Here is a 24,605-nt window from a genome sequence, read left to right as displayed (position 1 = left end):
TAATAGACTTTTGTAAGGCTGTTGACTTGGCACAACACAACATTTTGATTAAAAACTAGAATGACATAACATTAATATGGCACATATTAAATGGATTAAAAATTGCTTAACTGATAGGTCTCAGAATCTAACTGTAAATGGAGAATCATCACTAAGTGGGTGTTGCCAGTGGGATCCCGCAGGGATCAGTTCTTGGTCCTTTGCTATTTAATTTTTTTTATCCATGAACTGGAAGAAAACATAAAATCTTCAACTGATAAAGTTTGCAGATGACACAAAAATTGGAAGAGTGGTAAATGCTGAAAAGGACAGATATCTGATTCAGAGCAATCTTGGTCACTTGGTAAACTGGGTGCAAGCAAACAATATGTGCTTTAATATGGCTAAATGTAAATGTATACATTTAGGAACAAAGAATGTAGGCCAAACTTACAGGATGGGGGCCTCTGTCTGGGGAAGGTGTGACTCTAAAAAATAATTTGGGAGTCCTGGTGCATAATCACCTGAACACAAGCTCTTAGTGTGATGCAGTGGCCAAAAGAACGAACACAATCCTGGGATGCATAAATGGGGGAATATTAAGCTGGAATAGAGACGTTATTTTACCTCTATATTTGGCCCGGATGCAACCACTGCTGGAATACTGTGTCCAGTTCTGGTACCCATAATTTAAGAAAGATATTGATAAATTGGAGATGGCTCAGAGAAGAGCCATGAGAATAATTAGAAAACATGCCTTATAGTAATAGCATTAAGGATCTCAGTGTATTTAACTTATAAAAAAGAATGTTAAGGGGTGACTTGATTACAATCTATAAGTAGCTACATGGGGAACAGATATTTAATAATGGACTCTTCAATCTAGCATAGGCTAGGTCTACACTACAGGGGGGGGTCGACCTAAGATACACAACTTCAGCTACGTGAATAGCGTAGCTGAAGTGGCGTATTTTAGGTCGACTTACCTGGCTGTGAGGACGGCGGCGAGTCGACCGCTGCCGCGCCGCCATCGACTCCTCTTCTGCCTCTTGCCGCGGTGGATTTCTGGAGTCAACGGAAGAGCCATTGGGGATCGATTTTATCGCATCTTCACTAGACACGATAAGTCGATCCCCAATAGATCGATTGCTACCTGCCGATTCGGCGGGTAGTGAAGACGTGCCCATAGAAAGGTCTAAGACAAACCAATGGCTGGAAGTTGAAGCTAGACAAGTTTATACTGGAAATAAGATGTACATTTTTAACAGTGAGAGCAACTAAACATTGGAACAATTTACCAAAATTTGTGATGGATTCTCCATCACTGACATTTTTAAAATCAAGATTGGATGTTTTTCTAAAAGATGCTCTTGGAACCATTTTGGGAAAGTTCTGTGGCCTGTGTCATACAGGAGGTCAGAGTAGATGATCACACTGGTCCCTTCTGGCCTTGGAATCTATGAATTTATAAATGTGCAAAGTGTTCATGTTATCTGCCTTCTCTTCCCCTTTGCCACTAGTCAATAAACAGGTATAAATTCTAAATATCTGTTTGAATATTTGAAAACCTTAAAACAAAAACTGATATGTCACAAGCAAAATAAGTCTTCAAATAATACACTGTCTTTCTGTAATAGTTTACTGAACTGGCTTCAACTACCAAGTGGCTAGTCATCAACCTTCTAAGGCATTGCACAGTTGCTAATGATTTTGTGTTACCCAAATATTTGTTCAAACTTACTGGGGAGGGAATTCTACCTGCATACGCAGGCAGTTTTCCATCTGCAGCAACAGCTGATGTGACTGCAGACATTGTGTGCAATCTGATGTTCTTGTGTTTGCTCATGAAATCATGAACAATCAAGTTAAAGCTATGTGCAAACATGGTTCATGACTAAATTCTTCCATCCTAAATAGCATTTGCCATATTTGCCTTGTTAACAAAAGCAATAAATTCAGACACAGAAAGGGAGAGGCTAATTTAAAAATACAGCTTCACTGGCAATCACTGTGCGCAAATTGGAGAGAACCCAAACCACACCAGGCAGCTCCATCACTTGACAACAAATACTGGCCAGAGAATGAGAAACTGGGTACTGTATTATATGCAGGTGACGTAAAAGAGATTCAAAGTCCATTTCTGCAATAAGAAAATGTACTAAAAGATTCCCAGTGGTGCTGTCACTGGTTCAGCTAACTTAGTGTTAGCACAAGAGGGAGCCGTAGTAAAGACAAGTCTCTTGTACTCAGACCTGTGTTCACCATCACACTAGTCAAACCTGATGAAAGCTAACCTACACAAGATGGTGATAAAAATGGGTCTGGCTGGAAGAGTCTTATCTACACTTGCTCTCCTATCAGAGTTAACCCTAGACCAGCAGAACAAGTGGGAATTTGCTTGTAGATTTCTCCAGTGAAAATAAGACTATAATGAATAATTATATTTGGAGTGAGGACGATCCACTTACTAGTCCATAACTTAGTTCTCAGATAGATCTTTTCCCCACTATTGATACTGAAAGCTTGGGTCTGCTGTACAGGAAGAGTTTTTTTGTTTTTTTAACTGTTCTTGGAAGCATTTCATTGAAAAGTAGTTGTGGTTGCTTCATTTCCAGTTTGGAACTGTATAGCCAGTGAGTTCACAAAACAAATTCTACAAGGGAGAAGTACTTCATGTCCACTGAAAAATATTTCTTCAAGGAAAATTTTGCAGATTTAGACACCACATTATTCTTTTTTTCAACTTGCTTCCCCGATACTGACAAATAAAAGATACTGCCAGAAATAAACTTTATTTTTAATAAAAATACATGCATTTTACTTACATTCCTCATTTCACCTGAAAATCTCAAAGCATTTTACAAAGACAGGGAGAATATCTCCATTTTATAGATAGGTTAGTTGATGTAGAGAGAGGTTAAATGTCATACTCAAGGACACACAGTAAGCCAGTGGCAAAGAAAAAAATGTACTACACATAACTTAATCAGGTCTCAATTATATTTAATAAAAAAATTGTTTTGCTGGGGTAGGGGAAAGAAGTTGGTTATTCTCCATCCAGTGATATGTTTCTCTCCAACGATCAGCTGAAGACATACAAAGCACCATCTCCACCACTGAAGAATTTTTCAGTTCAGCACAAAAACATTTTCAGTGATATCTTCTCAATATCATAGTTAGTTTAAGTAGGCTTATTGGCTTCCAATCATAGAAAGTTGGACTTTTCTGATAGGCCCAGTGACATGATTTAAAAAAAAAAAATTATTGTGTGCTTAAACAGGTGGATATTGGTACATTCATTTGTGAGTTTTTGCATGCAAGTCTGGTATTGTTTGTTCAGCAGAGATATCAAACTGTGGTGAACAGGTTGCTGCAGTTTTCATAAAGAACTTAATTGACATTCAGTGACAATAAAATAACACAGGGTATTGCAGGTCAAGATTCAAATCCATCGGCAGAGTGTATGGGGAAGCTTTCACAGTATTTGCTGCGATGTGTCTTGCTATATTCAGTGCTATCAGTCTCTCTCTATCTCTCTTTGATAAACACTACAATTTTTATTTTAAACCAAGAAATGCAAGCCGTTTTGTGTGGCTATATGATGTAATGGATGATTTCCATAATAAAAGGAGAATATAATTAAAATACCTCTCTGAAAAGGAGGGAATTGAGTTTTCCTTTTTTTGTTAGTGATAAAGTAAAAGTCTCAAGTCACATTCAATATCTCATTATGAGTCTTCCACAAAATCAGTTTGGTTGAAAATGAGGAATATAATTGGCATGACAAAAACAAGGACACAAGAAGTGATGTATTATGTACTGTTTCCACAAATATCAATGTTAATTGTTTTGATTAAATTAAGAAATTAGTCTACAGTAAATCACTTGAAGACACACCAGCACAAATTCAAATCATATCTCCTGAGCTCTCTACAGACACACCAATGCTACCCACATGGTCAGAATTTAGGATAGATCATTCAAAATAGAATGAGCAAAGAGTATCTCTGATCTGAACCTTTTTTAATCTATCTGAAGGGGGTGCTAAAGATCCAGAAAGTCTTTAGCACAACCCTATAGCTATTACGGCTTATTCCTCCCACTCCCCCTTCTTCTTCTTTTTCTTCTTCTTCTAGCCCTAGTCCCATCTACATGGGGTCGGCTCTTCGAGTCCTCCTTCTCCATTAGTCTGTCTGGAAGAAGTTCCTCAAACTCACAGCTAATCAGATCCTTTTGTATGACATCCATCCATCTAATTTTGGGACTTCCAACTCTTCTCTTACCCTCCACTTCTAAGTTTAACATCCTGTTTCCTGTATATTCTTCTGATATTCTTTTCACATGTCCAAACCAGATAAACCTGAATTCCCTCAGCTTTTCTATAATTGGTATGACCTTCTCATCTCCCCTAATTCTTTTGTTCTGCACATGGTTCATCCTTGTAACTCCAAGCATCCATCTTAACATTTTCATTTCCACTATCTGCTTTTGTTTCTACCTCAGTGCCTAGCATTCAGAGCCATACAAAAAGGTAGACCTAATTACCATCTTGTAGAGCTTAATTTTCAATTTCACAGGCATTCTCCTACTGCAGATCATTCCATTCACTTATCTCCATTTAGTTCATGGTTAAGTTCACCATTATCCTGTACTATCAAATCTAGGCACTTGAATTTCTGTACCTTTGGAAATGGCTGGCCTCCGGACTTATAGTCTTCTTGTCACACACCATTTGAGTTAAAGTGTGGATGTAGGAATTGAAAGACAAGAAAAAAATGAATGAACCCAAAACTTTTAGTCATGGGAAAATTAGTTATGGATGGAAAGTTGCATGTCCAAATGTAGATTTAGATATATTTTATAAACTTGTGAGTAAAAATGAGACAATAGGTATTAAAAATGAAGTGTATCAGTATATAGATGAAAAGTAGAATCAGGTTTGTCAAATATATACACATGGGTCTAAAAAAGAAAAGAAAACAGCAGGAAGAGTTGGGGTGGTATATTGTATACCAAAATAGGAAATTAGTACATCCCAAGGAATATCAGACTATGTAGCTGTCATGACCGCCAAACTAGTAGCAATAATGCTAGCATTAAATTGGATCCAAGATGGACACCCACCAATGAGTGTCATTTTTTAGGAATCCATCTGAGGCCTTATGGCAATAAAAAAGGGTGTCTCAGTATGTAGAAGTGATTTAATCAATGACATTATATTTCTAATAACAGAGTTAGTTCAGATGGGGATACACATAGCATTAGCTTGGATCCCAGCATTTATCAAGATAACAAGGAATTAAATGATGGACAAAGCAGCTGAAGACATAAAAAATATAAGGTTTGACAGAGAATAGCCTTAACTAAACCGGAATTCAAAAGCCTAGTACTGAAAAAAATTAAAATTTGGATTGATGAAAAAAGAGAAAGAGGTTTTGAATTGTACCCTTGACTTGAGAATAAAGACATATTTCAGGGCATGGATAGGACTAATGAAGTGCTTTTATTTAGAGTACTAATGACCATTGTGTCCTAAACAAAAATCTTTTTTCAAATATAGTCTGGAAAAGAGAAGACTGAGAGGGGACATGATAACAGTTTTCAAGTACGTAAAAGGTTGTTACAAGGAGGAGGAAGAAAAATAGTTTTTCTTAACCTCTGAGAATAGGACAAGAAGCAATGGGCTTAAACTGCAGCAAGGGAGGTTTAGGTTGGACGTTAGGAAAAACTTCCTAACTGTCAGGGTGGTTAAGTACTGGAATAAATTGCTTAGGGAGGTTGTGGAGTCCCCATCATTGGAGATTTTTAAGAGCAGGTTAGCCAAACACCTGTCAGGAATGCTCTGATAATACTTAGTCCTGTCATGAGTGCAGGGGATTGGACTAGATGACCTCTCGAGGTCCCTACCAGATCTACGATTCTATGATATCATACACAAAAATGTGCTCTCTAAGGTGGAAAAAACATTTGATCACCTTTTTTGGGTATATACAGGCTTTGGTCAAGAAAGTATAAAGCTTTCCAAGGAATTAAAAAAAGGTAACAAAAATACATTATGTTGTTTAGTAATATTGTTTAATAGCATATGGTATTTAATAAAATATCAGGAAAATTGAGTATTATTAGAAAGGTGCTGTTTCATAACCAGGTAAGAGCGAGAGAATATAAACTGCTGAATATTGAGGAATTATAGTTGGTGGCAGCTATGGACTATTTAGTCAAATCTGCTTTGCCAAAATAAAAAAGAGAAAAAAGAAAAGAAAGAATGAGGTTGCAGGGAGACACTCTGCAGTAATTCTCTGGGACTGGGGTGGAGAGACTAGGAGATTCAAGGAGGAAACCCGGGGGAAGAGTTGGCCTTGGGATTCTCTCCTGACCAGCAAAGTCAGGCAAAAAGCTGACAGAGCAGCCACTGGGGTGGAGCAAACTCTGATGGTGAGCCTGATGATAGGGCAGGATCTGAATTTCCAAGGAGAGTGCCCAGGGACACACTCAACTGAGGAACAGAGCGAGATGAAAGGTCAAATCAGGGCCAATGTTCATACGTTTGATTTGGTATCTATTGGTTTGGGAATTATTAAGAAATTCCAGCAGAGAGTGCTGTGAGTTCTGCCTCTGAATGAAGGTTGAACTTAGGCCTTGTCTACACTACGAGAGTAGTTCGATTTTACTTGCATCGAATTTTTGTAATCGATATTGCAAAGTCGAACGTGTGTGTCCACACTAAGGACAGTAATTCGACTTTGTGCGTCCACACTAACGGTGAAAGCGTCGACATTCGAAGCGGTGCACTGTGGTCAGCTATCCCACAGTTCCCGCAGTCCCCTCTGCCCATTGGAATTCTGGGTGTAGCCGGCAATGCCTTCTGGGTAACAAAATGAGTCCAGGGTGCTTTTGGGAAACTGTCGTCATCCGTCCATCACTCCCGCCCTCCCTCCCTGAAAGCGCCGGCGGGAAATCAGTTCGCGCGCTTTTCCAGTCATTGACAGCGCGGACGCCACTGTACTCCGAGCATGGAGCCCGCTGCGACCATCGCTGCAGTTGTGGCCGCTCTTAACGCCTCGCAGCTTATCATAAAGGTTTCCCTGAGGCAGATGCAGAAAAGTCAGGCGAGGAGGCTACGGCACCGCGGTGATGTCCTGAAGTCTGAGAGTAGCACAGACCTGTCAGAAAGCAGGGGACCCAGCGCCGAGGACATCACAGTGGCAATGGGTCATGTTGATGCCGTGGAACGGCGATTCTGGGCACGGGAAACAAGCACTGAGTGGTGGGACCGCATAGTGCTGCAGGTCTGGGATGAATCCCAGTGGCTGCGAAACTTTCGCATGCGGAAGGGAACTTTCCTGGAACTTTGTGAGTTGCTGTCCCCTGCCCTGAAGCGCAGTGACACCCGGTTGCGAGCTGCACTGAGTGTACAGAAGCGAGTGGCCATAGCCCTCTGGAAGCTTGCAACGCCAGACAGCTACCGGTCAGTCGCGAACCAGTTTGGGGTGGGCAAATCTACCGTGGGGGTTGTTGTGATGCAAGTAGCCAAGGCAATCGTTGATGTACTGCTGCCAAAGGTAGTGACCCTGGGAAACGTGGAGGCAATCATAGATGGCTTCGCAGCGATGGGATTCCCAAACTGCGGTGGGGCCATAGATGGAACTCACATCCCTATCCTGGCACCGGACCACCAGGCCACCCAGTACATTAACCGAAAGGGCTACTTTTCCATGGTGCTGCAAGCACTGGTGGACCACAGGGGACGTTTTACCAACATCTACGTCGGATGGCCAGGCAAGGTTCATGACGCTCGTGTTTTCAGGAACTCTGGTCTGTTTAGACGGCTGCAACAAGGTATTTACTTCCCGGACCACAAAATAACTGTTGGGGATGTGGAGATGCCTATAGTGATCCTCGGGGACCCAGCCTACCCGCTAATGCCCTGGCTCATGAAGCCCTATACTGGCGCCCTGGACACTGAAAAAGAACTCTTCAACTACCGGCTGAGCAAGTGCAGAATGGTGGTGGAGTGTGCTTTTGGCCGTCTCAAGGGGAGATGGAGAAGCTTACTGACTCGCTGTGATCTCAGCGAAACCAATATCCCCATTGTTATAGCAGCTTGCTGTGTGCTCCACAATCTCTGTGAGAGCAAGGGGGAGACCTTTATGGCGGGGTGGAGGTTGAGGAAAATAGCCTGGCTGGTGATTACTCACAGCCAGACAGCCGGGCGATTAGAAGAGACCAGCGGGAAGCGCTGTGCATCCGGGAGGCTTTGAAAGCAAAGTTCCTGAGTGAGCAGGGTAACCTGTGACTTTAAAGTTTGTGTACTGAGAAGCTAAACCTGCCCCCGTTTCTTTACCCAGTTAATGTTGACTATCCTATCCAGTTACATACCCCCTTCACCCCCCCTCCAACACACGTGTCGAAATAAAAATAGTTCTACTTTGTTAAAGCACACCGTTTTCTTTAATACTGTTTTCGCGGGAATTTTTTAAAACTGGGACGCAGACTGTGGTGCGGAGCGGGTGTAGTGTTGTGACGCGAATGCAGCTTCTAAACTCAAGGATTGACAGGCTCCGCTGCGGTGGGATGCTTGTTTCAACGGAGCCTGTCACCCCTCCTGATCGGGACTGTGTGTATGGGGGGTCTATGTGACTTTGTGGCAGGGGGAGGACGGTTACAGATCCCATGCTGTGTGGCTCTGTGATCCTGCCTAAGGACCGGCGCTTAAGATCTGTAACTGCCCTCCCCCGCCACAAAGTCACAGAGCAACCCACCCCCCCCCCAACATTACATCAAAACAACCTCCCAGACTAACCGGGGTAACTAGTCACTGCATCACTGCACTGTGTATGTGCCCTGCTGCTGTGCCTGCCCCCGACTATGTACCCTGCCAAAGGAGACTGTCCTGTCCAATTACCAACCCCCTTTCCCCTCCTCCTCCAAAAGAACATGATTGAAACAGTAGTTAACAGAAACGAATTTTTTATTATCAACTACACATGGCATTGGGAGGTGAAACTTGGACGTGGGCTTGTGTCAGGTGGGAAGGAAAGAACTTTTCAAATTTTGGGAAATGAGAGCCTTCTGCTACTAGAGCTCTCTGCAGGGGTGGAGTGAGACTTAGCAGGGACTCTGCCGCCTCTCCTTCTTTGCACTTTGGGTGAGGTGGGTATGGGACTTGGTGGCGGGGGAGGGCGGTTAGAGATGGACTGCAGCGGGGCTCTGTCCTCCTGCCTCCGTTCCTGCAGAACATCCACAAGGCGCCGGAGCGTGTCCCTTTGCTCCCTCAGTAGTCCAAGCAGCGTTTGAGTCGCCTGCTGGTCTTCCTGCCGCCACCTCTCCTCCCGATCCATGTTGGCTTGGTGCATTCGGGTCAAGTTCTCCCGCCACTGGGTCTGCTGTGCTGCCTGGGCTTGGGAACAGGCCATAAACTCAGAGAACATGTCCTCCCGTGTCCTCTTCTTCCTACGCCTAATCCGCGCTAGCCTCTGGGAGTGTGATTCCAGGCTAGGTTGTGAGACAGTTGCAGACGGGGCTGTGGAAATGGGAAAAAGGGAGTGAATTCCTCAGAAAGATAAATGTAGTTGTGAACAAAGAACATAGTCTTTCTCTGTGAACAAGACCATGCACAGCACCTTTCACATGCGCACTCAGCACAAGGTCGAATTCTCGGCCTTCGCATTCAGTGCCTGGGGTCTTGAACAGCACATTTGAGAAGCGAGGCAGCACAACGGAATTTCTGTTGCAGGCAGACATGGTAAGCCGTACACTTGTGGCAGTTTAAAACTTTTATATTACCACTGGCCTCATTTCACATTTAAATCAATGTCAGTCCCTTCTGCCAGCAATCCGGCAAGCGGGAACTCTGCCCCTGTCCCACCCCCTCGCGGCTGTCCCCGGGAACGATCCCTTTCGGCTGCCCCTCTCCCGCCTCCACCGCGTGGCTGCAAACCAGCGGTTACAGTTCTGTAAAGGAACGGGAAAGCAGTCCCAACACTAACATTCCCCTACCTAATTAAAAGCAGGTCACCATGGCCGACATCACCCTGATGAGGATCTCCGAGAGCGACAAAGAGAGAATGCTCCGGGAAAGCCTCCAAAGACCAGGGCCGTATGCCGCCCTGCTGTGCAGAGCAATGATCCCCGAGTACTTGATAATCTCGTGGCGCGGCAACGTGTCGTACTTCGGAGGACCCAATAAGGCCGCTCTCCCCAAGAACCTCATGCAACGGCTTTCAAATTACCTCCAGGAGAGCTTCATCGAGATGTCCCAGGAGGATTACTGCTCTATCCCCAGACACATAGACCGCATTTTACTGTATCTGCAGTAGCAGGGAATAAACAGTAGAGCGGCTTGTGCAGGACAATCACTGAAAACCGGACATTGCTAGATTTCTTTTCAAAACTTGCACTGCCCATTACTAAACCGTTAAGCGCCTAGGGCACACTAATCATGAACAACCCATTCTTTTAATTGTTAATATTCCTGTTTTGTTAAAAATAAATGTTTAGATGTTTACAACACTTACTGGCTGATCCTTCACCAGATTCTGTGTCCGGGGTAACGGCTGGGGACGCTTCGTAGGGGATCTCTGTAAGGGTGATGAAGAGATCCTGGCTGTCGGGGAAATCAGCGTTGTGAGAGCTGCCGACTGCCTCGCCCTCCTCATCTCCTTCCTCATCTTCCCCGTCCCCTAACATGTCCGAGGAACCGGCCGTGGACAGTATCCCATCCTCAGAGTCCACGGTCACTGGTGGGGTAGTGGTGGCGGCCGCACCGAGGATGGAATGCAGTGCCTCGTAGAAACGGGATGTCTGGGGATGGGATCCGGAGCGTCCGTTTGCCTCTTTGGTCTTCTGGTAGCCTTGTCTCAGCTCCTTGATTTTCACGCGGCACTGCGTTGCATCCCGGCTGTATCCTCTCTCTGCCATGTCTTTAGAGATCTTCTCGTAGATCTTTGCATTCCTTCTTTTGGATCGCAGCTCGGAAAGCACGGACTCATCGCCCCACACAGCGATGAGATCCAAGACTTCACGATCAGTCCATGCTGGGGCTCTCTTTCTATTCCCAGACTGCACGGCCATCACTGCTGGAGAGCTCTGCATCGTTGCCAGTGCTGCTGTGCTCGCCACGATGTCCAGACAGGAAATGAGATTCAAACTGGCCAGACAGGAAAAGGAATTCAAATTCAAATTTTCCCGGGGCTTTTCCTGTGTGGCTGGTCAGAGCATCCGAGCTCGCACTGCTGTCCAGAGCGTCAACAGAGTGGTGCACTGTGGGATAGCTCCCGGAGCTATTAGCGTCGATTTCCATCCACACCTAGCCTAATTCGACATGGCCATGTCGAATTTAGCGCTACTCCCCTCGTCGGGGAGGAGTACAGAAGTCGAATTAAAGAGACCTCTATGTCGAACTAAATACCATCGCAGTGTGGACGGGTGCAGGGTTAATTCGATGTAACGGCGCTAACTTCGACATAAACGCCTAGTGTAGACCAGGCCTTAGAGAGGCTGTGGAAGAGGCCTGCTAACAGGAAGAAGGCCAGGGAAGGTAGTACCAAGGAATCTGGCAGAGTGAACCTTGACTGCCTGCCAAAGACCTTTTGTGAGGACATTATACTGTTGGTTTTTGTTACCCTGGAAACAGGGCCGGCTCTAACTTTTTTGCCGCCCAAACCCCCGCCTCCCCCCAAGCGCCGCCCCGCCCAAACCCCCGCCCAAACCCCCACCCCCGAATGCCGCGCCAGGCCGCCCAAACCCCCGCCCACCCGCGAGCGCCGCGCCGGGCCACCCAAACCCCGAGCGGGCCACGCCAGGCTGCCCAAACCCCCCCGAGCGCCGGGCCTTGCTGGGCTGCCCAAATCCTGAACGCTGGGCCATGCCGGGCCGCGCCGAGCCGCCCAAACCCCCACCCCACCCCCGAACGCTGCGCTGGGCCGCCCAAACCCCAAGCGCCGCGCTGGGCCGCCCAAACCCCCCCGAGCACCGGGCCTCGCTGGGCCGCCCAAATCCCGAGTGCTGCGCCATGCCGAGCCACCCAGTCCCCCACGGCCACCCCCCCCGAGCGCCAGGCCGCACCAGGCCGCCCAAACCCCAAGCGCCGCGCCAGCCTCCACCCCCCCAGCGCCGCGCCAGCCCCCGTCCCTCCCCCCAGTGCTGCGCCGCTGAAACAAAAACGAACAGTGCCGCCTCACTGAACCAAAAAAAAACAAAAAACCCCGAGCGCCCCCTGCTATCCCAAGATTGGCCGCCACTTCCGAGGTGCCGCCCCAAGCACGTGCTTAGTCGGCTGGTGCCTGGAGCCGGCCCTGCCTGGAAAGCATGAAAACAAAATGTGATTGGGACAGAGGGCTGAGCTATGAGCCATGAAGAGATGGACCACTGTGATACCAGAGTGACCATTGGCAAGGAGCGCTAGACAGGAGAGAGCTTGTACATTGTGCCCAGCCACAAGCGGGCGTGCATCTGATATATTTTGAGAATTGTCAATTGGTATTCACTTTTAATTATTTGATATTTCAGAATATACTATTATATTTACTGTCACCATTTGTAAAAAATCTAAGTCCCTGCTAATATAAGATTACATTGCAATGCTATGGTTATGTTTCACTGCCCCCAGAAATGTCTTTTACACTGAGGCCTGGTCTACACTAGGCGTTTATGTCGAAGTTAGCGCCGTTAAATCGAATTAACCCTGCACCCGTCCACACTGCGATGCTATTTAGTTCGACATAGAGGTCTCTTTAATTCGACTTCTGTACTCCTCCCCGACGAGGGGAGTAGCGCTAAATTCGACATGGCCATGTCGAATTAGGCTAGGTGTGGATGGAAATCGACGCTAATAGCTCCGGGAGCTATCCCACAGTGCACCACTCTGTTGACGCTCTGGACAGCAGTGCGAGCTCGGATGCTCTGACCAGCCACACAGGAAAAGCCCCGGGAAAATTTGAATTTGAATTCCTTTTCCTGTCTGGCCAGTTTGAATCTCATTTCCTGTCTGGACATCGTGGCGAGCACAGCAGCACTGGCAACGATGCAGAGCTCTCCAGCAGTGATGGCCATGCAGTCTGGGAATAGAAAGAGAGCCCCAGCATGGACTGATCGTGAAGTCTTGGATCTCATCGCTGTGTGGGGCGATGAGTCCGTGCTTTCCGAGCTGCGATCCAAAAGAAGGAATGCAAAGATCTACGAGAAGATCTCTAAAGACATGGCAGAGAGAGGATACAGCCGGGATGCAACGCAGTGCCGCGTGAAAATCAAGGAGCTGAGACAAGGCTACCAGAAGACCAAAGAGGCAAACGGACGCTCCGGATCCCATCCCCAGACATCCCGTTTCTACGAGGCACTGCATTCCATCCTCGGTGCTGCCGCCACCACTACCCCACCAGTGACCGTGGACTCTGAGGATGGGATACTGTCCACGGCCGGTTCCTCAGACATGTTAGGGGACGGGGAAGATGAGGAAGGAGATGAGGAGGGCGAGGCAGTTGGCAGCTCTCACAACGCTGATTTCCCCGACAGCCAGGATCTCTTCATCACCCTTACAGAGATCCCCTACGAAGCGTCCCCAGCCATTACCCCGGACACAGAATCTGGTGAAGGATCAGCCAGTAAGTGTTGTAAACATCTAAACATTTATTTTTAACAAAACAGGAATATTAACAATTAAAAGAATGGGTTGTTCATGATTAGTGTGCCCTAGGCGCTTAACGGTTTAGTAAGGGGCAGTGCAAGTTTTGAAAAGAAATCTAGCAATGTCCGGTTTTCAGTGATTGTCCTGCACAAGCCGCTCTACTGTGTATTCCCTGCTACTGCAGCTACAGTAAAATGCGGTCTATATGTGCGGGGATAGAGCAGTAATCCTCCTGGGACATCTCGATGAAGCTCTCCTGGAGGTAACTTGAAAGCCGTTGCATGAGGTTCTTGGGGAGAGCGGCCTTATTGGGTCCTCCGAAGTACGACACGTTGCCGCGCCACGAGATTATCAGGTACTCGGGGATCATTGCTCTGCACAGCAGGGCGGCATACGGCCCTGGTCTTTGGAGGCTTTCCCGGAGCATTCTCTCTTTGTCGCTCTCGGAGATCCTCATCAGGGTGATGTCGGCCATGGTGACCTGCTTTTAATTAGGTAGGGGAATGTTAGTGTTGGGACTGCTTTCCCGTTCCTTTACAGAACTGTCACCGCTGGTTTGCAGCCACGCGGTGGAGGCGGGAGAGGGGCAGCCGAAAGGGATCATTCCCGGGGACAGCCGCGAGGGGGTGGGACAGGGGCAGAGTTCCCGCTTGCCGGATTGCTGGCAGCAGGGACTGACATTGATTTAAATGTGAAATGAGGCCAGTGGTAATATAAAAGTTTTAAACTGCCACAAGTGTACGGCTTACCATGTCTGCCTGCAACAGAAATTCCGTTGTGCTGCCTCGCTTCTCAAATGTGCTGTTCAAGACCCCAGGCACAGAATGCGAAGGCCGAGAATTCGACCTTGTGCTGAGTGCGCATGTGAAAGGTGCTGTGCATGGTCTTGTTCACAGAGAAAGACTATGTTCTTTGTTCACAACTACATTTATCTTTCAGAGGAATTCACTCCCTTTTTCCCATTTCCACAGCCCCGTCTGCGACTGTCTCACAACCTAGCCTGGAATCACACTCCCAGAGGCTAGCGCGGATTAGGCGTAGGAAGAAGAGGACACGGGAGGACATGTTCTCTGAGCTTATGGCCTCTTCCCAAGCCCAGGCAGCACAGCAGACCCAGTGGCGGGAGAACTTGACCCGAATGCACCAAGCCAACATGGATCGGGAGGAGAGGTGGCGGCAGGAAGACCAGCAGGCGACTCAAACGCTGCTTGGACTACTGAGGGAGCAAACGGACACGCTCCGGCGCCTTGTGGATGTTCTGCAGGAACGGAGGCAGGAGGACAGAGCCCCGCTGCAGTCCATCTCTAACCGCCCTCCCCCGCCACCAAGTCCCATACCCACCTCACCCAAAGTGCAAAGAAGGAGAGGCGGCAGAGTCCCTGCTAACTCTCACTCCACCCCTGCAGAGAGCTCTAGTAGCAGAAGGCTCTCATTTCCCAAAATTTGAAAAGTTCTTTCCTTCCTGCCTGACACAAGCCCACGTCCAAGTTTCACCTCCCAATGCCATGTGTAGTTGATAATAAAAAATTCGTTTCTGTTAACTACTGTTTCAATCATGTTCTTTTGGAGGAGGAGGGGAAAGGGGGTTGGAAATTGGACAGGACAGTCTCCTTTGGCAGGGTACATAGTCGGGGGCAGGCACAGCAGCAGGGCACATACACAGTGCAGTGATGCAGTGACTAGTTGCCCCGGTTAGTCTGGGAGGTTGTTTTGATGTAATGTTGGGGGGGGGTGGGTTGCTCTGTGACTTTGTGGCGGGGGAGGGCAGTTACAGATCTTAAGCGCCGGTCCTTAGACAGGATCACAGAGCCACACAGCATGGGATCTGTAACCGTCCTCCCCCTGCCACAAAGTCAAATAGACCTCCCATACACACAGTCCCGATCAGGAGGGGTGACAGGCTCCGTTGAAACAAGCATCCCACCGCAGCGGAGCCTGTCAATCCTTGAGTTTAGAAGCTGCATTCGCATCACAACACTAGACCCGCCCCGCACCACAGTCTGCGTCCCAGTTTTAAAAAATTCCCGCTAAAACAGTATTAAAGAAAACGGTGTGCTTTAACAAAGTAGAACTATTTTTATTTCGACACGTGTGTTGGAGGGGGGGTGAAGGGGGTATGTAACTGGATAGGATAGTCAACATTACCTGGGTAAAGAAACGGGGGCAGGTTTAGCTTCTCAGTACACAAACTATAAAATCACAGGTTACCCTGCTCACTCAGGAACTTTGCTTTCAAAGCCTCCCGGATGCACAGCGCTTCCCGCTGGTCTCTTCTAATCGCCCGGCTGTCTGGCTGTGAGTAATCACCAGCCAGGCTATTTTCCTCAACCTCCCACCCCGCCATAAAGGTCTCCCCCTTGCTCTCACAGAGATTGTGGAGCACACAGCAAGCTGCTATAACAATGGGGATATTGGTTTCGCTGAGATCACAGCGAGTCAGTAAGCTTCTCCATCTCCCCTTGAGACGGCCAAAAGCACACTCCACCACCATTCTGCACTTGCTCAGCCGGTAGTTGAAGAGTTCTTTTTCAGTGTCCAGGGCGCCAGTATAGGGCTTCATGAGCCAGGGCATTAGCGGGTAGGCTGGGTCCCCGAGGATGACTATAGGCATCTCCACATCCCCAACAGTTATTTTGTGGTCCGGGAAGTAAATACCTTGTTGCAGCCGTCTAAACAGACCAGAGTTCCTGAAAACACGAGCGTCATGAACCTTGCCCGGCCATCCCACGTAGATGTTGGTAAAACGTCCCCTGTGGTCCACCAGTGCTTGCAGCACCATGGAAAAGTATCCCTTTCGGTTAATGTACTGGGTGGCCTGGTGGTCCGGTGCCAGGATAGGGATGTGAGTTCCATCTATGGCCCCACCGCAGTTTGGGAATCCCATCGCTGCGAAGCCATCTATGATCGCCTCCACGTTTCCCAGGGTCACTACCTTTGGCAGCAGTACATCAACGATTGCCTTCGCTACTTGCATCACAACAACCCCCACGGTAGATTTGCCCACCCCAAACTGGTTCGCGACTGACCGGTAGCTGTCTGGCGTTGCAAGCTTCCACAGGGCTATGGCCACTCGCTTCTGTACACTCAGTGCAGCTCGCAACCGGGTGTCACTGCGCTTCAGGGCAGGGGACAGCAACTCACAAAGTTCCAGGAAAGTTCCCTTCCGCATGCGAAAGTTTCGCAGCCACTGGGATTCATCCCAGACCTGCAGCACTATGCGGTCCCACCACTCAGTGCTTGTCTCCCGTGCCCAGAATCGCCGTTCCACGGCATCAACATGACCCATTGCCACTGTGATGTCCTCGGCGCTGGGTCGCCTGCTTTCTGACAGGTCTGTGCTACTCTCAGACTTCAGGACATCACCGCGGTGCCGTAGCCTCCTCGCCTGACTTTTCTGCATCTGCCTCAGGGAAACCTTTATGATAAGCTGCGAAACGTTGAGAGCGGCCACAACTGCAGCGATGGTCGCAGCGGGCTCCATGCTCGGAGTACAGTGGCGTCCGCGCTGTCAATGACTGGAAAAGCGCGCGAACTGTTTTCCCGCCGGCGCTTTCAGGGAGGGAGGGCGGGAGTGATGGACGGATGACGACAGTTTCCCAAAAGCACCCTCGACTCATTTTGTTACCCAGAAGGCATTGCCGGCTACACCCAGAATTCCAATGGGCAGAGGGGACTGCGGGAACTGTGGGATAGCTGACCACAGTGCACCGCTTCGAATGTCGACGCTATCACCGTTAGTGTGGACGCACAAAGTCGAATTACTGTCCTTAGTGTGGACACACACGTTCGACTTTGCAATATCGATTACAAAAATTCGATGCAAGTAAAATCGAACTACTCTCGTAGTGTAGACAAGGCCTGAGATAGCTAACTTAAGGGAGTTAGTTAATCACAGGCATAGAGTTGAACCCAATTAGTTACATTTAGGTTAAAGACTACCTGCCCCTGTCTCCACTGGGATTTTACATTGAGATAGCCATCTTGGTGTAAAAAGCACACTGTTTTGTAGTGAAAATATAGACAGTATCCCTTTATGTGGGATTTGCCAGTGTTGTCTGTACAGTGGTAAGGCTGAATGCACTGTTGGAACACACAATGGAATTCAGTTAAAGATCCCTTTTGGCCAACACAGTTTCTGATCATAAAGTTTCGTATCACTATAAAGAATGAAAGAGGAAAAAAAAACAACAATTCCACTACATGTGCTTTTAAAGTATCAGTGCAGTTTTCCCTTTAAAATGTGCACAAAACTGTAGTGTCTTTGGTGCTTTAGCATGTCTCACTCCCTGTCGGTGAGTATCCTATTGGCACAAGCATAGAAAATCCCTTTCTAAATATAAAGAGTGGACCCCTCCCCCTTCAGTGTATGTTCTTTTTACCCATTCTAACTTAGTTCATGTATCTCCAAACAGCTGTATGTGTGTGTGTGCCCAAGGCTTCCTAGGAAGAGCTAACTTAAGAGGTTCAAAAATCAAATATGTATTGCTGCCTTTTTAAAGAAATTTAAAAGTAAGTTACAGTTATAAATCTTGCACAAGAGGGATGATGTTATAGCTAGAAGAAAATGCCTTACACTCTGCCAAACCAGCCCTTTGTGAGAAAAGGAGAGCTAGGGTCAGTAGGAGCAGGGCAAGAATGAACATGCCTCAATCTAAAATCCTTGTGACTGCTCTTCCATAGATTCAAGGCACTGAAGGCCCCTGATGATCATGATTTTCATTGGGTTTAAGGTACAGCACCAGGAGTCACTCGTGGCTCTCCATGTACAAAGAAAGATGTTGTAGACTTTACAGATTATTTCCCTACCACAAAACACATGAAGATGTTTTAATACCATTTAACCCTATTAAGAGCTTTATAGTCTTATTCAGTTTGCTTCCTTTTTAACAACTAATTTTGTTTTAATTCAAAAGTAGTTAAGCTCTCTTTCCCAGTCACCTAAGAGAGCATGCTCAGAAAAAACAAATAAAAATTATATACAAAGGACTTTTCTCTGTGTAAATGAAAACCTAAATAAAATAAATCTGGAAAAAAAAAAAACCTCTCATGGAGATGGATTTAACTTGTGCATAATAATTTCCCAAATTTTGCACATTGAGCCTTAGTTTACCAAATAAGTGTTGTGAGATTTTATAACATTTTGAAATGAAATGTTTAGATCAGGAGTTCTCAAATTATGGTTCAGGCCTCCTAAGCGAAGCAGGGAATATGTCAAGGGAGGCGCGAGCTGTGTGCTTTTATTTATTTTTTTTGAAGAGCTCTGGCTGTCAGCCCCAGGTGGCTGGGGCTTGTGCAGAAGGGCCGTGCACACCTGGGAGACAGGGATAAAAGGGACAGCCCTGACACCCAGGCTCATGCTCTCTTTACCTTCCCCCCAATCCCTCACTGGGAGGCAGCCCAGGCATGGGCTTTCCTTACCCACTCCCATTCCCTCACCTGGAGGTGGCAGGGCTCCGTCTGTCCACCCTGGGATGCCAGCAGCAGCGCAGAAGTAAGGGTGGAAATGGGGCGGTAAGTCTGCTGTGAAAAGTGATATTGACGAATATCACTTTTCACATTGCCACCCTTAATTCTTTGTTGCATCTGGTGTGGCACTGAGTTCCAAGCTGGGTGCCTGCCCAGCAGTCCCTGCTCCAGGGCCACCCAGAGGTGGGGGCAAATGGGGCAATTTGCCCCGGCCCCCACGAGAGTTTTTCGGGGCCCCTGAAGCGGGGTCCTTCACTCGCTCTGGGGGCCCCGGAAAAGTCGCAGGGCCCGGGCCCCCGGAGCTTCTTCCGCTCCGGGTGTTGGGCAGCAGTTCGGCGGCGGGGGCCCCCTGCCGGCGGGGGCCCCAGGCTCCCTGAATCCTCTGGGCGGCCCTGCCCTGCTCTCCGCTCTGCCTTCAGAGCTGGGTGGCGATATATGTACTTGTGGGGGTGAGGTATGAACGACTACAGACACAAAGACGGGGGGACTGATCAAACAAGTTTGAGAAACAATGGTTTAGACCATAAATATAAAGTTTTTATGTAAAACAGCTGTTTATTAAAAAGTAATTTGCAAAAACGAATGTTTATGCATCAGAATTGGACAGAAATGGGAGGGGGGAGGAATGCTTTGGTTTGTTTGGGTTAATTTTTAGAATGCATCCAAGTCACATTTAGTCTTAATCTGCCACTAGCTATAAAGGGGTGGCTGTGGGGTGGGTCCTGCTTCCATTTCTTCACATGCCAACGTTTAGCAGGAGAGAGATATGTTTTCGATGAAGAAAAAAATCCCCCTCCCTCCCAAAAAAATCTTGAAATACCATATGAAATATTCTGCATTAAAAATAATTTAAAAGCATTCAAAACAGATTTTATTATCTATATTCCTGCATAGTATCCATCACTGTAACTAAGGGCCTGCGCAACAAGTTTTTTGGTTACTTGGTTCTGATTTGTGGAAATCATATTCTGTTACTATACCAGTAAATAACCACTGAACACCAAAGGCTCCAAAACCACATTTCTTAGGCCTGGTTTACACTAGGAGGTTATGTCGAATTTAGCAGAGTTAACTCGAATTAACTTCACCCGTCCACACAACGAAGCTATTTATTTTGACATAGAGGTCTCTTTAAATCGATTTCTGTACTCCTCCCCGATGAGGGGAGTAGTGCTAAATTCGACATGGCCATGTCGAATTAGGGTAGGTGTGGATGGAATTCGATGCTAATAGCTCCGGGAGCTATCCCACAGTGCACTACTCTGTTGACGCTCTGGACAGCAGTCTGAGCTCGGATGCTCTGACCAGCCACCAGCCACACAGGAAAAGCCCCGGGAAAATTTGAATTCCTTTTCCTGACTGGCCATTTTGAATCTCATTTCCTGTTTGGACATCGTGGCGAGCTCAGCAGCACTGGCAACAATGCAGAGCTCTCCAGCAGAGGTACCATGCAATCGCAGAATAGAAAGAGGGCCCCAGCATGGACTGATCGGGAAGTCTTGGATCTGATTGCTGTGTGGGGCGATGAGTCCGTGCTTTTGGAGCTGCGATCGAAAAAACGGAATGCGAAGATCTACGAGAAGATCTCAAAAGCCATGACGGAGAGAGGATACAGCTGGGATGCAACGCAGTGCTGCGTGAACATCAAGGAGCTGAGACAAGGGTACCAGAAGACCAAAGAGTCAAACAGACACTCCAGATCCCAGCCCCAGACATGCCATTTCTACAAGGCACTGCATTCCATTCTAGGTGCGGCCGCCACCACTACCCCACCAATGTCCGTGGACTCTGACGATGGGGTATTTTCGACGGCCGCTTCCTTGGAGCTGTTCGCGGACAGGGAAGATGAGGAAGGAGATGAGGAGGACGAGGCAGTCAACAGCGCTTTCAACGTTGATTCCCCCGACAGCCAGGATCTCTTCATCACCCTCACGGAGATCCCCTACCAACCCTCCCAAGGCGGTAACCCAGACTATGAATCAGGGGAAGGATCAGTAGGTAAGTGTTTTAAACATTTATTTTGAATAGAATAGGAATGATATCTTAACAATGGGTTTTTCATGATTAGTTTGCCCTAGGCGCTTTAGTTTTTAGTCCTTGCCAGTGCAGCTATTGGAAAAGTTTGTCAACATGTCCGGTTTTTCATGATTAGTTTGCCCTAGGCGCTTTAGTTTTTAGTCCTTGCCAGTGCAGCTACTGGAAAATTCTGTCAATATGTCCGGGGAGAGAGCAGAAATCCTCCTGGGACATCTCCACGAAGCTCTCCTGGAGGTATTGTGAAAGCCTTTGCATCAGGTTCCTGGGGAGAGCGGCCTTATTCCGTCCTCCATGGTAGGAAACTTTTCTGCCCCAGACTAGCAGCAAGTACTCCAGGATCATTGCCTCGCAAAGCATGGAGGCATACTGCCCTGGTGTTTGCTGGCATTCACGCAGCATGCACTCTTTCTCTATCTCTGAAATCCTCATCAGAGTGATATCACTCATGGTGACCTGCTTTGAATTAGGGGAATGTTAGTATTGGGACTGATTGCCTGTTCCTTTACATAACTGTAACCGGCGGTTTACAGCCACGCGGTGGAGGCGGGACAGGGGCAGCATGCAGGGATCTTTTCCGGGGACAGCCGCGAGGGGGGTGGGACAGGGGCAGAGTTCATGCTGGCCGGATTGCTGGCACCAGGAACTGGCCAATGCTAGGAGCATTGCTTGGAACGTGAAAGGAGGGCACTGCTATATATTAAGCTTTAAGCAGCCAAAAGTCTATGGCTTACCATGTCCGCCTGCTAGCCGAATTCCATCGTCCGGCCCCGCTTGTGTGATCTGTACAGCAAGACCCCAGGCACTTAATGGGAAGGCCGAAAATTCGACCTTGTACTGAGTGCGCATGTGATAGGTAATGTGCATGGTCTTGTTCACAGAGAAAGACTATATTCATTGTTCGCAAAACTGTATCTTTGTGAGGAATTCACTCCCTTTTTCCCATCCCACAGCTGCGAGTGTCTCCCGAGCTACCCCGGCATCCCCCTCCCAGAGGCTGGCGCAGATCAGGCGACGAAAGAGAAGGACATGGGACGAGATGTTCTCAGAACTTATGGGCTGCTCCTGAGCCGAGGCGGCACAGCAGACCCAGTGGAGGGAGAACATGTCGCAATACCAGCGATCACACAGCGAACGGAAGGAGATGTGGTGGCAGGAAGACCAGCAGGCGACTCAAATGCTGCTTGGACTAATGAGGAAGCAAACGGACATGCTCCGGCGCCTTGTAGATGTTCTGCAGGACCCGAGGCAGGAGGACAGAGCCCCACTGCATTCTATCTCTAACCGCCCTCCCCCGCCACAAAGTCACATAGCCCCTACACACGGAGTCCTGAAAAGGAGGGGTGGCAGGCTCCATTGAAACAACCTGTCCACCACTGCGGACTGCTCTAGGAGCAGGAGCCTGTCATTCCTCGAGTTTAGAAGCATCCTTTCCATCACTAAACCCGCTCCCCACCACAGTCTGCGTCCCAGTTTCAACACTTTACCACGAAATCCTTAATAAAGAAAACAGTGTTAATGAACAAAGTTTCATTTATTTTATTTTTAAAGGTGTGTTGGAAGGGGGGGAAGGTGGTTGGTAACTGGAGAGGATAGTCAACATTAACTGGGTAAAGAAATGGGGGCAGGTTCAGCTTCTGTTTAAACAAACGTAATAGTCACAGGTTACCCTGGTCACTCTGGAACCTAGCTTTCAAAGCTTCCCGGATGCACAGCGCGTCCCGCTGGGCTCTTCTAATCACCTGGCTGTCTGGCTGGGCGTAATCAGCAGCCAGGCGATTTGCCTCAACTTCCCATCCCGCCATAAACATCTCCCCCTCGCTCTCACAGAGATTGTGGAGCACACAGAAGGTGCAATAACAATGGGGATATTGGTTTCGCTGATGTAAGCGGGGGAATGGTCCCGCTATTGTGGGGAAATTTTCTGACTTTTGCACTACCCCGGTGAGGTGGGCTAGCGAAAGGATTTGAGTTTCCGCTTTCACTTTTTTTACCCAGAGGCCTTCCTGCTCTTGAGGGCTCCCCTTCCACTCTCCTGTCTGGCTGAGTCCTTGTAACCCCAACAAGGCTGGGCCCAGGATTTTTGGGGGGCTCGACCCCCAACCCTGCTGTGGTTACCTAGGACAGGGGCTAGGGTGTTTTTACTTCGGGGTACTTTTTTTGCACTGGGCATTTTTTTGACCCACTGATTATTTCATACAATTTAAAGCAAATACAAGTTGTTTAATTAACAATTAATTTAAAGAAAAGAACAAGGAAAAATGGGAAAGGTTAAAGGAAAACACATTACCCCGCTTTGTGGCAGGGAACATTACAAACAATGTTTTTGGAATGTTAGGGCAGGTTACAGTCTGCTTCTTGTAGGTTCCAGGCCTTTTTCTTAGGCCCTGGCCGTGCTGCAGAGACGCTGTGGGTTGGACACTTGCAATGGTGGTGGCCACACACCTCCGGGCTTTGAGCGGTGGGACCCTTCTTTTTAGCATTAGCCCCCCGTAGGGTTAAGGTCCCCCTCCCAGTCTGGCCTGCAAGGGCCCTTGTTTGGGGGTGTTTTTTTGTGCTGGGCCCTTTGCCCAAGTTTTTCCTTGGCTGGCCCCACTTGCTCACCACACCTGGCTCTGTGGCTTCCAGCACAGGATTTGCTCTTCCTGGACTGCGTCTTTGGCTTTGTGGCTGCACCTTTGCTTCCAGCACAGGATCTGCTCTCCCTGGGCTGCGTCTCTGGCTCTGCGGCTGCAGCTTTGCTCCCAGCACAGGATCTGCTTTCCCTGGGCTGCGTCTCTGGCTCTGCGGCTGCACCTCTGCTTCTAGCACAGGATCTGCTCTCCCTGGGCTGCGTCTTTGGCTTTGGATTTGGCACGGTTTTGCTCTCCAGCTCAGCTTGGGCCCCTGCTCTCTCCTTAGCTCGGCCTCACTCAGTCTGACTCAGGCCATTCCAGTTCACACGGAGGATGGGACCCCCTCTGGCCTCCTGACTCCCTGATTAGCCTGCCCGCCCTGTCAATTAGGCTGATCTGGAGCATTGGCCTCTCCCCATGGTTCCTGGGGACTGTTAGTCTCAGGCTTCTGATTTGCCATCGACCCTTTCCCTTTTAGTGCTGGGAGCTAGCCAACCAAAACACCCCCACTGAATGTTAGTAAGGGGGCAACAGTCCCCTTACACTGAGATCAGAGCGAGTCAGTAAGCTTCTCCATCTCCCCTTCAGACGTCCAAAAGCACACTCCACCACCATTCTGCACTTGCTCAGCCGGTAATTGAAGAGTTCTTTTTCACTGTCCAGGGCGCCTGTATAGGGCTTCATTAGCCAGGTCATTAGCAGGTAGGCTGGGTCCCCGAGGATCACTATAGGCATCTCCACATCCCCAACAGTTATTTTGTGGTCCGGGAAGTAAATACTTTCCTGCAGCCATCTAAACAGACCAGAGTTCCTGAAAACGTGAGCATCATGAACCTTGCCCCGCCATCCGACGTTGATGTTGGTAAAATGTCCCCTATGGTCCACCA

General features: G+C 48.0%; 2 protein-coding genes across 2 annotated transcripts; one reads left to right on the top strand and one right to left on the bottom strand.

Annotated features, from left to right (window-relative positions):
• Nucleotides 1-9,026: 9,026 nt before the first annotated feature.
• On the bottom strand, nt 9,027-11,468 carry LOC135982375 (uncharacterized). The gene is made up of 2 exons (XM_065588766.1): nt 10,497-11,468; nt 9,027-9,502 (listed from the first exon to the last, which is right to left on the bottom strand). The coding sequence occupies exons 1-2, from the start codon at nt 11,071-11,073 to the stop codon at nt 9,027-9,029; spliced, it is 1,053 nt and encodes a 350-aa protein (XP_065444838.1). The 5' UTR covers nt 11,074-11,468.
• A 1,132-nt stretch (nt 11,469-12,600) lies between these two features.
• On the top strand, nt 12,601-15,144 carry LOC135982637 (uncharacterized). The gene is made up of 2 exons (XM_065590304.1): nt 12,601-13,580; nt 14,575-15,144. Exons 1-2 carry the CDS (start codon nt 13,004-13,006, stop codon nt 15,048-15,050), a joined length of 1,053 nt encoding a protein of 350 aa, XP_065446376.1. The 5' UTR covers nt 12,601-13,003; the 3' UTR covers nt 15,051-15,144.
• Nucleotides 15,145-24,605: the final 9,461 nt, after the last annotated feature.

This window comes from Chrysemys picta, chromosome 3, assembly GCF_011386835.1.
Source record: "Chrysemys picta bellii isolate R12L10 chromosome 3, ASM1138683v2, whole genome shotgun sequence".
Taxonomy (NCBI): Eukaryota; Metazoa; Chordata; order Testudines; family Emydidae; genus Chrysemys; species Chrysemys picta.
This window is presented reverse-complemented; position numbering and strand designations above follow the sequence as displayed.